At 34.1% G+C, this 14,993-nt stretch overlaps 1 protein-coding gene across 4 annotated transcripts; it reads left to right on the forward strand.

Moving 5' to 3' along the window:
- Positions 1 to 4,941: 4,941 nt before the first annotated feature.
- Positions 4,942 to 14,576, forward strand: LOC133316105 (transcription factor TCP2-like). 4 transcript variants are annotated; one of them, XM_061517807.1, is made up of 7 exons: positions 4,942 to 5,290; positions 5,470 to 5,536; positions 5,753 to 5,884; positions 6,048 to 6,163; positions 6,250 to 6,310; positions 6,479 to 8,359; positions 14,282 to 14,576. In XM_061517807.1, exon 6 carries the CDS (start codon positions 6,800 to 6,802, stop codon positions 8,312 to 8,314), a length of 1,515 nt encoding a protein of 504 aa, XP_061373791.1. In that variant the 5' UTR covers positions 4,942 to 5,290; positions 5,470 to 5,536; positions 5,753 to 5,884; positions 6,048 to 6,163; positions 6,250 to 6,310; positions 6,479 to 6,799; the 3' UTR covers positions 8,315 to 8,359; positions 14,282 to 14,576. The 4 variants fall into 4 exon arrangements, with proteins under 4 accessions (XP_061373791.1, XP_061373792.1, XP_061373789.1 ...); XM_061517808.1 differs by lacking the exon at positions 6,250 to 6,310 and having other exon boundaries at positions 5,470 to 5,556; positions 6,048 to 6,179; XM_061517805.1 differs by lacking the exon at positions 6,250 to 6,310 and having other exon boundaries at positions 6,048 to 6,179.
- The last annotated feature ends 417 nt before the right edge of the window (positions 14,577 to 14,993 follow it).

Below are 14,993 nucleotides of genomic sequence, written 5' to 3' on the forward strand. Positions count from 1 at the left end.
TTGGGAAATCGGTTCCCTCAAACTCCAATGTCAAGCGGGTCCAGGGGAAGCCCGTGGCGGGGGCCACCACCAATAAGCTAAGGCTACACCAACCGTAGGAAGTGGATCCGACACCATGTCTCAACCCAAAACCTTAAGGCATTGGGTTCATGGGTCCTTTCACTTATATACTCTTCACTTAGCTCATTACCAACCAATGTGGGACTCATCACACTTGAATATCTCAACAATCTCCCCCTCAAGTGTGAAACTCACCATTGGTATACTCCCCCTCAACTGAGTACCCGAAGCGCAAAGTACTCGACCCGCCTCCTAGCCAATCACTAGGCTAGCTCGAGCCCAATCCGGCTCTGATACCACTGTAGGGAAATTTGTTCCCTCAAACTCCAATGTCAAGCGGGTCCAGGGGAAGTCCGTGGCGGGGGCCACCACCAATGAGCTAAGGCTACACCAACCGTAGCAAGTGGATCCGACACCATGTCTCAACCCAAAACCTTAAGGCATTGGGTTCATGGGTCCTTTCACTTATATACTCTTCACTTAGCTCATTACCAACCAATGTGAGATTCATCACACTTGAATATCTCAACAGTGTCGTGTCGTGTCGTGTCATGTCCCATGTCAGTTTCGGTGCATCATAGTTGGGTATATACTCCCTCCATTTATTTCGGTTAAAAAAATTGTTCTACTTTTTCAATAGAAAAATAATGCAAAAATAATTAGTTTTAAATTTTTTTAACATTAATAAATAAAAGAAAATATTAATGTAAAAATAATTCTATTTTAAATATCTCAATGAAAAGAATTGAGAAAAATATAACTATTTTTGCTTATAATTAAACGACAGGGAAAATGAAGGGGAGGAATAGTACGTACAAAATCTTGACTTTTAATATTAAGTGCTAATTTCTAGACCTAGGTCTTTAAGCAAGGTTTAATTTAAGAGAATATATTTTTTCATGTTATTTGAGATAAAATTATCTCATCCACACACAAAAACATTGGTTGGATTCACTTATTGTTTTTTTTTCTTTTATCCTTAATGGATCACACCCAATTTTTTGTATGTGCATGAGACAAAAATGAGAAATTATATCCCCTTAATTTATTGTAAGGAACCAAATTCTTAATTAATGAGATGGTTCATGACTTAATGTAGACCATTTACAAATTAAATCTATGCATTGACCTTGCTGGAAGAACTGAAGATATTTTTATCTAAATAATCAAATCATCTAGTTAAAGCACCCTACACTATAGTGCGAAAATTACAGCTTTATGATGTGGGGCTAAGAAATTAAAGGTTTATGCTCAAACCCCCTGGAGCTGTTGCATAATTCAATTACACTTTGGCTGCTTGCCGGTTGCACATCGTGTACTCTATAACCTATTTGCTGAAGGACGGTGATAGGATGATTATCTAGCAGTTTAGCTCATAGTTTAAGCTAAGATAGTAAGATGGATATTAATGGTTGTGAAATCGCCTTATGGTAGGATGTCATCTTTCAAAAAATTCTCTCATATACACACGGAAAGCCGCAAATACAAGGGACCAAATTAAGAGTATGGGGGACCATAAAATGTAACATGAAAACTTTATAATAACCTAAACACCTCCACAGAAAGAATGGGTGGCAATATACGGAAATAATCGTGCATATGAATTATATAAGTGACATCAATCTTCAAAAGAAAAGTGAGAGAAGACTCATTTGTTACGATAGACTTACGATTTTGGAACCTAGATAACACAACGGTCAATGGATATTGTATTGTTGGTCTTGGTGAAACAACTACTTTATAACAAATGATTAAAAAATCTTATTGACTTTGAAGTGTATATAGGCTTCCCTTTGCATGTAACCTTGTACCAAAACATCGTGTCAATGGAATGTTTACCTTTTCATACGCTATTGCCCACCAATTTTCTTACATTACTTCATCCATTTCATTAAAATGGGATTACTACCTTTTTAAATTCTAAGTTCTTCGATCTTTTTTCTTAATGAAGGCTATATTTATAGAACTATAATTCTCATGCTCTCACTAAGTTTTCTATAACTGCAGTTAATATCAGTCTATTAATTATTTTTTTTGGTAAGCTAATTATCAGTCTATTAATTTTAACTAATCATTTGGGAGGACGGTAATAGTCAATTTATATATTATATCAAATTGCGAAATGAAAAATAGATTAAAAGTATTTGGAAACACGAAAAAAGAGCCGCTATCCACTTAAAAAATAAGAGGTTTCCGTCATGTTACAGACAGAAATTTGATCTTGTCAAATAATATAATTATATATTAAGGGTAAATAATAGTTATAATATTAAAAAAAAATTCTCTCCTCGCAAGGTTGTCGAGTGACGTGAAGAAAAGAAAAAATAATTTTAATATTATAGCTATGTATTATCCGTAGTACATAGTTATAATCTATAACATGATCATATTTTCTTGACTATAACATGATTTTTATATTTTCTAAAAAAGAATAATAATAAAAGTCCCATAATTAATTTAATTTTTAAATTTCTCTTACAGTTTGAGTTTGATTACAAGGGTGATCAATATTAATTTTGTTCTATTGATGAGTTCGTTATAATAATAACATAGCATATTTTTTTAAAGCGAGGGAGATATTCTCCCATTCTAAAGTTTAGAAAAGTCGTAACTCGTATGCCAAAGCGATTACTTATGAAGGTACTCTTATCCCAGAAAGATCACTCGTAAAATTATATTTAAGTAAGCGTTTGGTTGAAGAATTTCTTTTAGATTTCCAAAAAAGTAATTTTAGGAATTCTGTTTATTCATATTTTTTATAAAAATTGTAATTTTTTTTAAGAATATGATTTTCTCGTAATTTTGATTTGTAAACATTTTTTAAGACAAAATGTCATCTAAAAATACCAACGTTGGGGTGGTATTTTTAAATTTTTGAGAGGTGAAAAAATATTTTGGCCTCCACGTTACTAGTGCCAAGCAAGATTCTTTTCCATGTCACTAGCGCCAACATTCTCAGGCTTGCTTTTCTTCCCGCGTCAATAACACAGTGAGGGTGTCACTAGCGCCACCCTACATTCTTGATAATATTTGACAATGAATCAAACATATAATTAAGAAACTTGAGCTAATATTCTCTATAATATTTTGATCTATCAAATAGTTTTTTAGTCATGTTCTCGAAAGATTTACTTTTCTAATATATTTCTAATAATCATGATTCTCGGACACAAAAATTTTTATCTACCAAACACCCTCTAAACAAACACACAATTCCATAATCCACATCAGAATAAAGTATATAATTTATTATTTATTTTTTGTTTACTTAAAACAAGTTTAACGAGGGAAACTTGTTCTATTGAAAGGTTAAAACATATTACAAATCAGAACTAAAGCTTGCCGTAGTTTCATAGGGGCAGATTATATTTACAATTTTTTTTTTACAAATTACACTATTTTCTTTTGGGAGAATACTGATTACACTATGTTCTTCCGTGAGAAGATAGTGTAATTTGTAAAAATATTCAAAAAAAAATTGTAAACGAATCTTTCCCTGGTTTCATATAAACAAACAAAAAAAAATTCCATTTCAGACTGAATTTTGGGCGCTATTGGAATAAGTTTATACTTGATAAAATATATACTTGGGATACACCACCCCAAATGCTAGCTCAAAGGATGAGAGTGCCCATGTAAAGAAACTTGGGATACACCACCCCAAAAGCTAGCTCAAAGGGTGGGAGTACCCAAGACATTATAAATTCCACATTAGTTGCTCATACAACCAATGTGGGACTATATATCTCAACACGCCCCCTCACGCGAGAGCCCATCGGGCTTGAAGAGTGGATGATGCAACAGGCCCAGTCTACCTGTGCTAAGAAATTCCACAAAAGAAAGTGGGAGGCGGCGAGGATCGAACCCGAGACACGAGGCTCTGATACCATATAAATAACCTTGGGATACACCACCCCAAAAACTAGCTCAAAGGGTGAGAGTGCCCAAGACCTTATAAACTCTACATTAGTTGCACATACAATCAATGTGAGACTATATATCTCAACACATATTATAGGAGATATATCTTATATACATAAAAGTACATAAGACCCATGTGACCATCATGTGAAGAGAAGAAAATAAAATAAAATGAACCCTACATACTTTTATATGTATAGGACTTTTATATATATATAGGAGATAAAATTATCTATTGTAATATAAAAAATATTAATCTCATATATTATATGAGAAAACATTTCCTCCTTTTAAAGGACTTAAGTTATGTTCTTTTAGCCCATTATAATTATGTATTCCGAGTAGTAAATAATTATAAGAGGAAAGTTATATTTAGAATTTTTTTTTTTACAAACTTACAAACTACACTAAGTCTAATCAGTCATACACTTAATCAGACTTAGATTAGTTTGTGAGTTTGTGAGAAAAAAAGTTTGTCAATATAACCCCTCCCTAATTATAATATTAAAGTTATATTTTTTTTACTTTTCACATCAAGCGACAGCTTTTGAATAGAGAAAAAAGTACAATATTAATATTATAATTATATATTTCCTGAAATATATAGTTATAAGTTATCTTCGGTAAGCACAAAATGACATCGTTTTGTGACGAAAATCATTGTGTTTTTGTAATTCTAATTTATTGCAGGGTTATATTAGAGGATTATATTAGTCTTTATAATTATAATTTTTTAATCTTACAATCTCTAAATAATGTCATTTTAAATTTACTAGAGATGATTTTATCTCTACTCTCGAATGATATATAACTTACACCTTAAACTATTTTCCCATATAATATATGTTAAATGGGATTATTAACATAAATTAATAGGATAAGGTAACCGAGTAAATATAAGGGAAATGAGGGACAAATGTGAAGGAGTGGAGATTACATAAACTGTGGAACCGCGCCGTGTCTGGCCTTTTCCGATATGACCGGTTATTGTTCGAATGGGGAACATAACAACAACAACAACAACCCATCTCCTTCTTCTTCTTCTTCTTTCATTTTAAGCTTAGCTTCAAGCACTTTGAGTTGAGCTTCGTGTTTTTCTTCTTTTTATCTATGTGTCTACCTTTCTCACACACATACACAAGCACACTATTTCTCTCTACAAATCACGCAATTCCCATATGTTTTTCCTTTCACTTTCTTTCTGTTTCTCACCCACCAAACAACCAACCCTAGAACACTCTTGTGCCCCTCTTTCTTTTCTCTCTGACCACAACTGACTGTTTTCATATGCAGAAAGAGAAAAACAACTGTAAGTGTAAAAAAAAAAACCTCCAAATTCAGCTAAAAAAGATAAAAATGGTAGCATGCTTTGGTAGTGTATATTTGAGGTCTTGTCACCCTTATCTAGGACTTAAGGTTGAGAGTTTTAGAGAGGAAGAAAAAAGAACTGAACTTTGTTTTTGTTTTTGTCCTCTTTTGCATTTCTAGGTACTCTTGAGTCACAAGGAAAGACCATTTAAGAAATTCAACAATTCATGAAATCAGGCTGCAGAAGGTCTCATCTCATAATAATTTGTATTTAACTCTCTCTTTCTCTACCATATGAAACCACTTTGATCTCTTCTTTGATATTTGTTGCTATTCCTTTTTTCTTCTCATCCATGTAAATTTGATTTTGATAGATCTTTCTTTGTTGACAAAAAGAGCTAAAATTTCCAGGTTCCGATTTTTATTTTTATTTTTTGGTTTTGTTTCAATAATGGAACTGCAGGTACACAGATCTGTGAGCTACGTGGGACGGAGACACTGCAATTGTGTAATCAACTGGGTTTATTTTCTTTCTTTTTTGTCTTTGATTGAGAGATTAACACCTGTCACAGAATCGGACCCAACATTGTTCAAAGTAATGAGTCTCAAGCCTTTTTTAAATCATTTTATTTAAGATTATTAATTTGAGCATTTCAGAAATAGTGGTTTAATTTTATTAAAGAAATGTGATAATTTGCAAACTTAACCATAATGGCTTCTAATGAGATTTGCATAATGTATGCTATTTTTGAGGCCAGGGAAAAGCTATAAATACTACTAGCAGAAGCTAAAAAGGGTTTGGCTCAGATCGGAGACCCGTCTGGAAATTTTGCTGCTTTAGCTTTAAAACAAAGCAGAAAGGCTCAGATCGAAGGTACATACATACATATGTAAGGGTTTCCAACTTCAAGCACTTGTCTACTTTTTCTTGAAGCTGTGATTTTTTCACAAAATACATAGGTTTTTAAGGTGCTATCAGTTATATGCTAAACACAGCCAGATCTTATCTTCTGTATACTAAGTAAGTACTGATTCTAAGAATCTGTACATAGTTATATGATGCTTTTTTATTTTTGTTTTTTTAATTTATTAAATTTTATTTTGTTTTGTTTTGTTTATTTTTTAGTTTGAATGATAAAAAGACAATTTTGGTGGTAACTGGGTGTGGTTTTGTTTTTGGGTTTTGCAGGAACCTACCTACTTGAGTCTTTTGAAAGCGTTCTGCAACTGTAAAAAGCTTAACAAGGGCCTCCTGACTTGGACCGTGATATATCAGAGCGTAAAAAAAGGCCTTTTTATCACTACACAGCCAAAGCAGTCTCTGAATTATCGTCATCAATGCAAAGGACATTGCCAACCCCACACCTGCACTCTCACTCTCTCTCTACCTCTGAACAAGTGTAAGGACACTAGAGCCAAAAAAGAAAGAGAGAGACAGAGAGAGAGAAAGGAAAAGTGGGTTTCTTTCTAGCTTGATCAGCTTCTGTTCTTGCAAAGGCATGATTGTGGTATGGAGGAGGATGAGATTCAAGCACAGGCGTGTAAATTCCCAAGAGTTGGAAATGAGTCTAACAAGATAGGTCCTAGAGGAGGGAGTGAGCAATACCCAGATCATCATGAGGGAGAAGATGGAGACCTCAGAAGAAGAGGTGGAGGAGGAGGAGGAGGAGGAGGCATTGATGGCTGCACAAACAGGTTCAATAGTTGGCACCACTCTTCAAGAATCATAAGGGTGTCTCGAGCATCTGGTGGGAAAGATAGGCACAGCAAGGTCATGACTTCAAAGGGTTTAAGAGACCGACGGGTTAGACTCTCTGTGACCACAGCTATTCAGTTCTATGATCTTCAAGATCGCTTGGGTTATGACCAACCCAGTAAAGCTGTGGAGTGGCTAATCAAATCAGCTGCAGATGCCATTTCAGAGCTACCTTCCTTGAACAACACATTCCCTGATACCCCAAAGCAACCGAGCGATGAGAAAAGAGCAAGTGTGGGAACCGAACAAGGCTTTGATTCAGCTGATGCAGAGTTAGATGGTGAAACCAACTATCATCAGAACCAAAGCCAGAACCTTTCTTTGTCCAAATCTGCTTGTAGCAGCACTTCAGAGACAAGCAAAGGCTCTGGCTTGTCCCTCGCCAGGTCTGACATTCGTGTGAACCGTGTCAAGGCACGAGAGAGGGCAAGGGAAAGAGCAGCCAAGGAAAAAGAGAAGGAGAAGGAGAATGAATCTCATCACATTGCTCATCACCACCATAACCATAACCATAACCATAACCACAATGTGAACCCCATTTCTCAAACAGCTTCTTTCACTGAGCTACTCACAGGTGGGATCAGCAATGCAGTTCCCACCACAAGCAGTCCTAGAGGATCAATTCATCAGAATAATCATGGTGGTGGTGGTGGTACTGATGAGCCTAATCTGTTCAACAAAGCAGCTAGACAGCAATGGTGTTCAGCACCAATGGACTATTTTACCTCAGGGCTTCTGGGGCCTTCCTCTTCAAGAACACATCAACATCATAATCATCAATCATCATCTTCTTCTTCTGGGTTCTCAGTATCACAAATCCAATTGGGACATTCCCTTCCTGATGCAATGTCAGTTTCACCATTCAATGTAAGTGGTGAAAACCACTCATCAGATCAGCTGCAGCATTTCTCATTCATTCCAGATCATCTCATGCCAGCTGTGGTTACTTCTTCTCAGCCCAGCGGGAACGATTACAATCTCAACTTCACAATCTCAACTTCGGGCCTTGCTGGTTACAATAGGGGGACCCTTCAGTCCAATTCACCGTCTCTTTTGCCTCATCATCACCTGCAGAGGTTTTCACCTATAGACGGATCCACTGTACCTTTCTTCATTGGTGGAGGAGCTGCTGCTCCATCTTCTGCTGCTCCTACCATGGAGAATCATCACCAACATCAGTTTTCATCTGTTTTTGATGGTAGTCGCTTGCAGCTCTGCTATGGCGACGGATGCCGACATTCAGATCAGAAAGGGAAAGCCAAGAACTGAGTTCCCACGAACACCACTTTTCTTTTTCTGTCCATTTTCTTCCTGGTAAGACAAAACAACCTTTGATCTTTTTATGTTTTTCTCTTTTCCCTTTCAAAATTGTTTCTTTTTCTTTTTTTCTTTGTTTTTAGTTTGGTTTTGCTATTAATGTTGGATGAGTTGCACGCTTATTTTGTTTTTTTTTTTTTTTGTGCCCGTTTTTCTTCTTCCTCAATGGCATGATTTGGCTTTTGGTAAACCTACGTGGACATGAAGTGAAATTAAATATTTGATTATGTGTTTTCTTCGTTTGAACGATGTTGTTTTTTGAATCCATGTGTTGTTGTGTGCATTGTGCAATACCATGAGCGGTTTGGTTTCTAGGTAATCATAAACAAGTTGGCCATTGGGCATAAATTTATGTATTTGCTATCTCAATTGTTGTCTTTTTGTTGATTCCTGCATGGGTTGCCGTGAATAGGGTATCGGCTGGTTGTCTCCTTGTTGGTGCTCTCATTGGTTCCCTCCTCTATAGCATATGTCAGGTGTAAGCTTTTGTGTGGCATAAACCATGTGTAAGTCACTGAGTGGGGGCAATTAATGTTAAATTGCTTTTGGGTTGGGGCCAAAAATGAAAGTCTAAATGGCTTTACAATCCCAATTCATTTCCCACTCTCAAGCTCCGAGCTGTTTACCCACATGACATGACCCTGATTGGCTCATTGTCAGGTTCTTCAAGGAAAAACATATACCTAGTTAATAGGCTAGGATCACCACACATGGGAGGACCTTTTCATTTGTTGAAAGGTCCATGCACGTAGGCACAAACTTTGCTCTTCAAGCTCCCGCATAGATAGATAGATACTGGTTCTCAAAATAAGATATTAAAATTTGAAAGAGAGATTTATATTTTATATACATTTTTTTTATTATGACATACTAAGAAGATTGAATTTATGGGCTGATGGAAAGTATCCTAATGACTATTTACGGGAGAAGTTACATGTGCAGACATTTTGAGCATAGATGTTACAGAGAAAAAGAAATCCATGACTCGAAAATTTTTTAATTGCAAGTAACATGATGAAATCTGTACTATTTTTTTTTTTTGTAAGGAACGCTACTCTATATTTATATATTTGGTTTTTACACTTACAAAATTCCTGTTTAATAATTTACTAGGTTATACATAATGTTGGGATATAATTTTAAACAATTTAGACTGTATACACTTATTATTATTTTCTTTTTTAATTGTTTCATCCATCGGTCTAATATTCCTTTTACCACTCATCGATAGAACATTTTGAAATGTTAAATCAGTGAGTGATTTAACTTTTAGGAAAAAATATAGATAAGCAAATAGAACTCATAAGGTATATGATTGAGATACTTCAATAAGATTTATTTATTTATTTAAAAAAGATAAAAGTATTTTATGTATGGGATTGGTGTTTGTCCTTTTAATGGACATAACATTATGTAATTTTAGTCAAAATTATTGTGATTTATGGTGAAAGAAATAGAAATCATGGTGGGAGAAAGTGAGAGATTTTTTTTTAATTTAAATATTAAAAAAATATTAATTTTGACTAAAATGATTGTCCTTCAAAAAGACAAATATTTTTTCCTTTGTTTATTTATATAAGAAAAGTTTTTATTACTTAAGCATTCTGAAATGTAAAGCCTATATTTGCTGAATGCATTCTTATACAATTCAGTCAGTTAAAAAATGCATTTTCTATTATCTCTGCATATATGATATAAAATATAATTTGATTTGCATTATAAATTTATAAGAAAAATATATCAGAATTTTAGCTAACAAAAGTTTGGGGAAGATTTTTTTTTCATTTTTAGTTGATATATTTTTATTAATAATTAAAAATGATTTACTTCATCTTCATATTATTTCTTGATTTTATAATTTTGTGAAAATGGTGAAAAAAATATATTTTGTTTAGACCATTTCCTTCAAGCAAAATGAAAATATATATGTTGTGTTATTTTAAGATTCAGTATCGCTAGTAATTTGAATCTAATGCTAAGCTTTTAATGAGGGAAATAAAATTTTGCAAATCTATCTATCGCTTGTTTTGGATGAAGTGGGTGGAAACTGAATAGTAAAGGAGATATAAACATGAAATCTTAAAAAGTGTTCTCTTCATTTATAATTATCACATAAATTTTCTCACTCATTTTTCTTCTATTCAAACACAACAGGTTAACAACGTTGTTCAAACTTTTTAGTTTGAACACTTTTCACTTTAAAAAAATAAATATATTATTGTGCTTAATCCTTTATGGTTCTCCTGGGCGTCATGTTTGTTGGGAAATTCGTTCCCTCAAACTACAATATCAAGCGGGTCCCGGGGAAGCCCGTGGCGGGCGCTAGCACCAATGAGCTAAGGCTACACCAACCGTAGCAAGTGGATCCGACACCATGTCTCAACCCAAAACCTTAAGGCAATGGGTTCATGGGTCCCTTCCACTTATATACTTTTCACTTAGCTCATTACCAACCAATGTGAGACTCATCACACTTGAATATCTCAACAATGTTCACATTATTATGAGTGTTTGGATAGACTAATTTATACCAAATTATTATGATAGGGGTAAAAATCTTAGCAGCTGATAAAGTAAACTTATCGGATTAGTGTGCATGAATAATAGTTATACTAGTGAATTATAAACATGATTTATTTGGGGAAAACTTTAGTAACGCCTATAAGGTTTGCTTTAGAATTAAGTTTTTTTTTTTTTTAATTAGTACTGCCCCTATGGTAAAAATAACCCATAACTCCTTTACACGGTTAGCATTGTTAACACCCTTATGTATGTCTTTCTTCCATTGTTGGACACAAGGAACCTCTAAATTCAGTCATCAGTAATGAATCTTCATTATTATTTGTTTCATTAATCTTTTTTTTTTCCGTCATCTTAACTTCAATATAAATCAGAAACTAGAGGCATGTTATTCGGCTGTTGAAGACAATTTAAATGCTAAGATTATATTTACTCTGTTTCTTTTTTCTGTGTCATGAAAATGTATCCTCATACCTATTATTTGCATTATCATGAAATAACCGAGATGCTTAGAGGATTCGGAGAGACTCTTAATTTAACTTCAGGCATCCACCTTCAATGCCTATCAAAATTCAAGATCAATTCTTCCCACCTATGTCATCCTGCTAACTTAAGTGTGCTCCGCATAAGTTATCTTTGAAAGATATCCTTCATAGGTAGAGACAAAAAGTCGATTTAAATTTTGCTAGTTTACTTGTGTCCCATGGTTTTCACCTTGCATACAGGAAAGGGAAAACCGGAAAATCATGTTTCATTGATCCATTTGTGTTGGTTTATGAATGTTTAGACGCATTGTTTAAATAGGCGTAATAATGGAAGAAAGACATAAAAATATTAACATTTCTAGTAGTGTTAAGGAAGGATATGAGTGGTTTCTATTATGAGGCATTACGCATTACTAATTAAAAAAAAGTTTAGGAGTATTCTTATTTCTAAAGCAAACCTTAATTAGGGATATTACTAAAGTTTTCCCTTTTATTTACTATTTTTGGGGAGTTCTAGACCAAAATGTAGAAAATGGTAGTAACGAAAAATATCATGCATTATTTTTGAGAAGAAAAGAATTTTCTAAAACTTGCATGATCTAATTTCAATTTTAAGGGTGGAAAAGTTGCTATAGTGACCTTAACTTGGGCCTAGACGGCAGGAATGACGTTGATATAATGATAAAGATATATATAGCTTAAAGAGGAAAACATCCAATCCATATTCAATTAGATTTCAATCTTCAACTCAATTTAACTTCTCCAACTTCTTCTTTGTTGGGATGGGGTCCCTCAAATAATACACGCAGAAGTAATTTTCTCGATCGGCAATACAAGCTTACCGCTCGGCAACATTGTTGGGACGCGATCCCACAAATGATTCAGACAGAAGCAGTTATACCGATCGGTAATTCAGTCTTACCGATCAACAATCACAAGCAAGAGATAGAAATCGGACAAATGCAAAAGATGAGAGATGGAGAGAAAACATAGCAAAATTTTAACGTGAAAAACCTTCTCTAATGTAAAAAAGTAAAAACAACGAGACACTAGTTTAGAAAATCTTCTACCAGGAACTAGTAGGATTACAAAATGATTCGAACTTTCCTAGTCACACTAGAGGTACACTCAAACATCACCAACAATGATGGTTAGAAAGTTCTTCTCTAAAGAGATCTCACACTCAAACTTCTCTTCCGAGGATCTCACTCACAAGCTAAGCTCACTGCTCTTATCTCCCTGTCTTTCTGTCTATCTATCAAACCTAATAAAAAGGTTTTCATCTTCGGTGAGGAGAAGACCCTACACCTTTTAGAATCTTCATCATTGATAAGTGGGTAACAGGTATTGAGGTGGTTGAGCAGACCTTAATCCATGCACCCATAAATGAAGTGATGCTTAGTCATCAAATATTAAATGGAGGAACATACCCCAACACTCTTAGTGCTTGTTTGGAAGTTCTTTTTTTTATCTTCTCTTCTCTTTATAAGTAGAAACCAGGCCAAACAGATTTTTACAAAAGCTCTTATAATAAAAAGAGCTTTTTTTTATAATAAAGAAAAAAGTCAAAAGCTCTTAGGAAGAGCTCTTTTTAAATTGATAAGCTTTTTTTCAAATGTGTGCTTTTTTTTTGAAGTGAACAACTACCTTAAGTAATTTTTAAGCTAAAATATGTATATAATTATCAAACAGCTTGTAGTTTTGTGTATTTATACTTGTTGCCATTTTTACTTGTTGGCACCTGATTCATTCTAGAAACAATAACAAAGTCATGGTGGGAAGTTCAGAATCAATTGATATATTCATGATTCAGAAGACAAGGAAAACATATATTTTTTCTCTGACAGTTCATCTTGCATTAGTGTTCTAAAAGAATCCATGCTGAGGGAAGAGTCTTATAAAGTGAAAAATTGAGGGTAGTAACAAGAAACACGTGTTCTTGGTACCAAGTTTGGGATGCTATAGGCTATTACCTTTGTGTTGTGACTTTTTTTTTTTTTTCTGCTTGCTTCTGTGACTGATTCTTTTCTTATGATAAATCTTGAGAATGAAGTTAAACTTGATGGCAAGTATTAGAATAATCTTATTGGAAGAGGATGAACTTTTCATGTTAATCTTTAAACTTTGTTATATTGTGTTAAATGAAACTTTGTTCCTCTATTATATCCTTTTACAAGTAAACCTATTGCCTATTTTAGCAGTGTCTATTTTGATGTTGGTCATATGTTTCCTTAATGGATCTCGTGCATGTGCTTTTAGTAACGGAAGTAAAGCTTTACGTGGCCCTTGTGCAATATTTATGTGAACAAGACTACGGGTTTTACTTTTTCAGAGAACTGGTCAAATGGTACTAAACCCAAATGATATAGCCTTCTGATGAATTTTCTAAAGATATTATAAAATTATTGTACAACGTTGTTACAAGATGTCATGGACCCGTGTAAGGGGGCCATTGGTTGACAGGCCCAACAAGGAAATGTGGTTACATTAGTCGTTTCGAAATTATGAATCATGAGAAGAGGTCTGCAAAAAAAGAAAAAGAAAAAAAGAATAACAGATCGATTTTCATGACTATACAACTTCTCTCGTTTGACTACACATTCCATGAATAATTCATTAAGCTTTAGAGTATATCAATTCTCTGAAAATAATGTTATGTACTATTTGAACTCTTATCCGTAGATCTATGACTACCAAAGATTATTGTGCTTGCCTTGCACCTGTCAAAGTTAAATAACCTCATGTCTAAAAGCTATTCTATAGTCACCATATTTTGTTACTTTATTTATGCTCTAAGTTCTCTGCCCCCTTCCCTCCAATTTGCAGGCATAAGCATCTTGGAATTGCTCAATGCTGTTATTAATATGGATTCTCCTTCTTTTTTCTTCTTTTTTCGTGTCATTCTTTGATGCAGGACTTAAAAAGATAGAGTGCTAGCACCAAGCTTTGTCCCAAAGCTTGCCTTGGCCGAAACGGATGATATGCTGTAGTTATCAAGTGTTGGTATTTCTTGTTGATCATTTTGAAGTCATTCAATAACATTCAGTGTTTGGATTTATATATATATAGATCTATGCGTGCAAGATCATTGTGTGTTGGAGAAATGTAAAAGATACTTGACTAAAGATATTCTTTTGCTTTCTGCATTAATTATTTTGACATTGTCTATACCATATGTTTAGAAAAGAGCTGTGAATCAGTCCACTAAAAGAAGCTAAAAACCTTTTATAATTTCTAAGCAGGTCGTTCTTTCTTTTATTATTTAGGTGAATTGTTAAACATAAAATATGTTGAATTTATAAGTTTATGACAACAGGGAAATATAAAAGGTTAAAAGTGTATTGATTGAATGCTCAGTAAAGATATGATACCACTTTTTAGTCCCATGACACATTCATAAATTCCTAGGGATAGAAGCGCCCTTGTTGGAAGAAAATTCTTCCTCCAGCAGTGAGCAAAAAGTTATCTATCGTATTGGTTACATAATTTGGTTTACGCAGGTGCTTACAAGTTACAACCTCCGAAGGTAAGTAGTAGCTGTTTCTTGGTTACAGATGTTTCAGCCACTGCGGTGGGGAAAGGAAGAGGTAGATATTATGAAAATGTACGAAATGACTTTTCCTTAA

Source organism: Gastrolobium bilobum, unplaced genomic scaffold (genome assembly GCF_033153095.1).
Source record: "Gastrolobium bilobum isolate Gb01-03AN ecotype WA unplaced genomic scaffold, APGP_CSIRO_Gbil_v1 utg26468, whole genome shotgun sequence".
NCBI lineage: Eukaryota > Viridiplantae > Streptophyta > Magnoliopsida > Fabales > Fabaceae > Gastrolobium > Gastrolobium bilobum.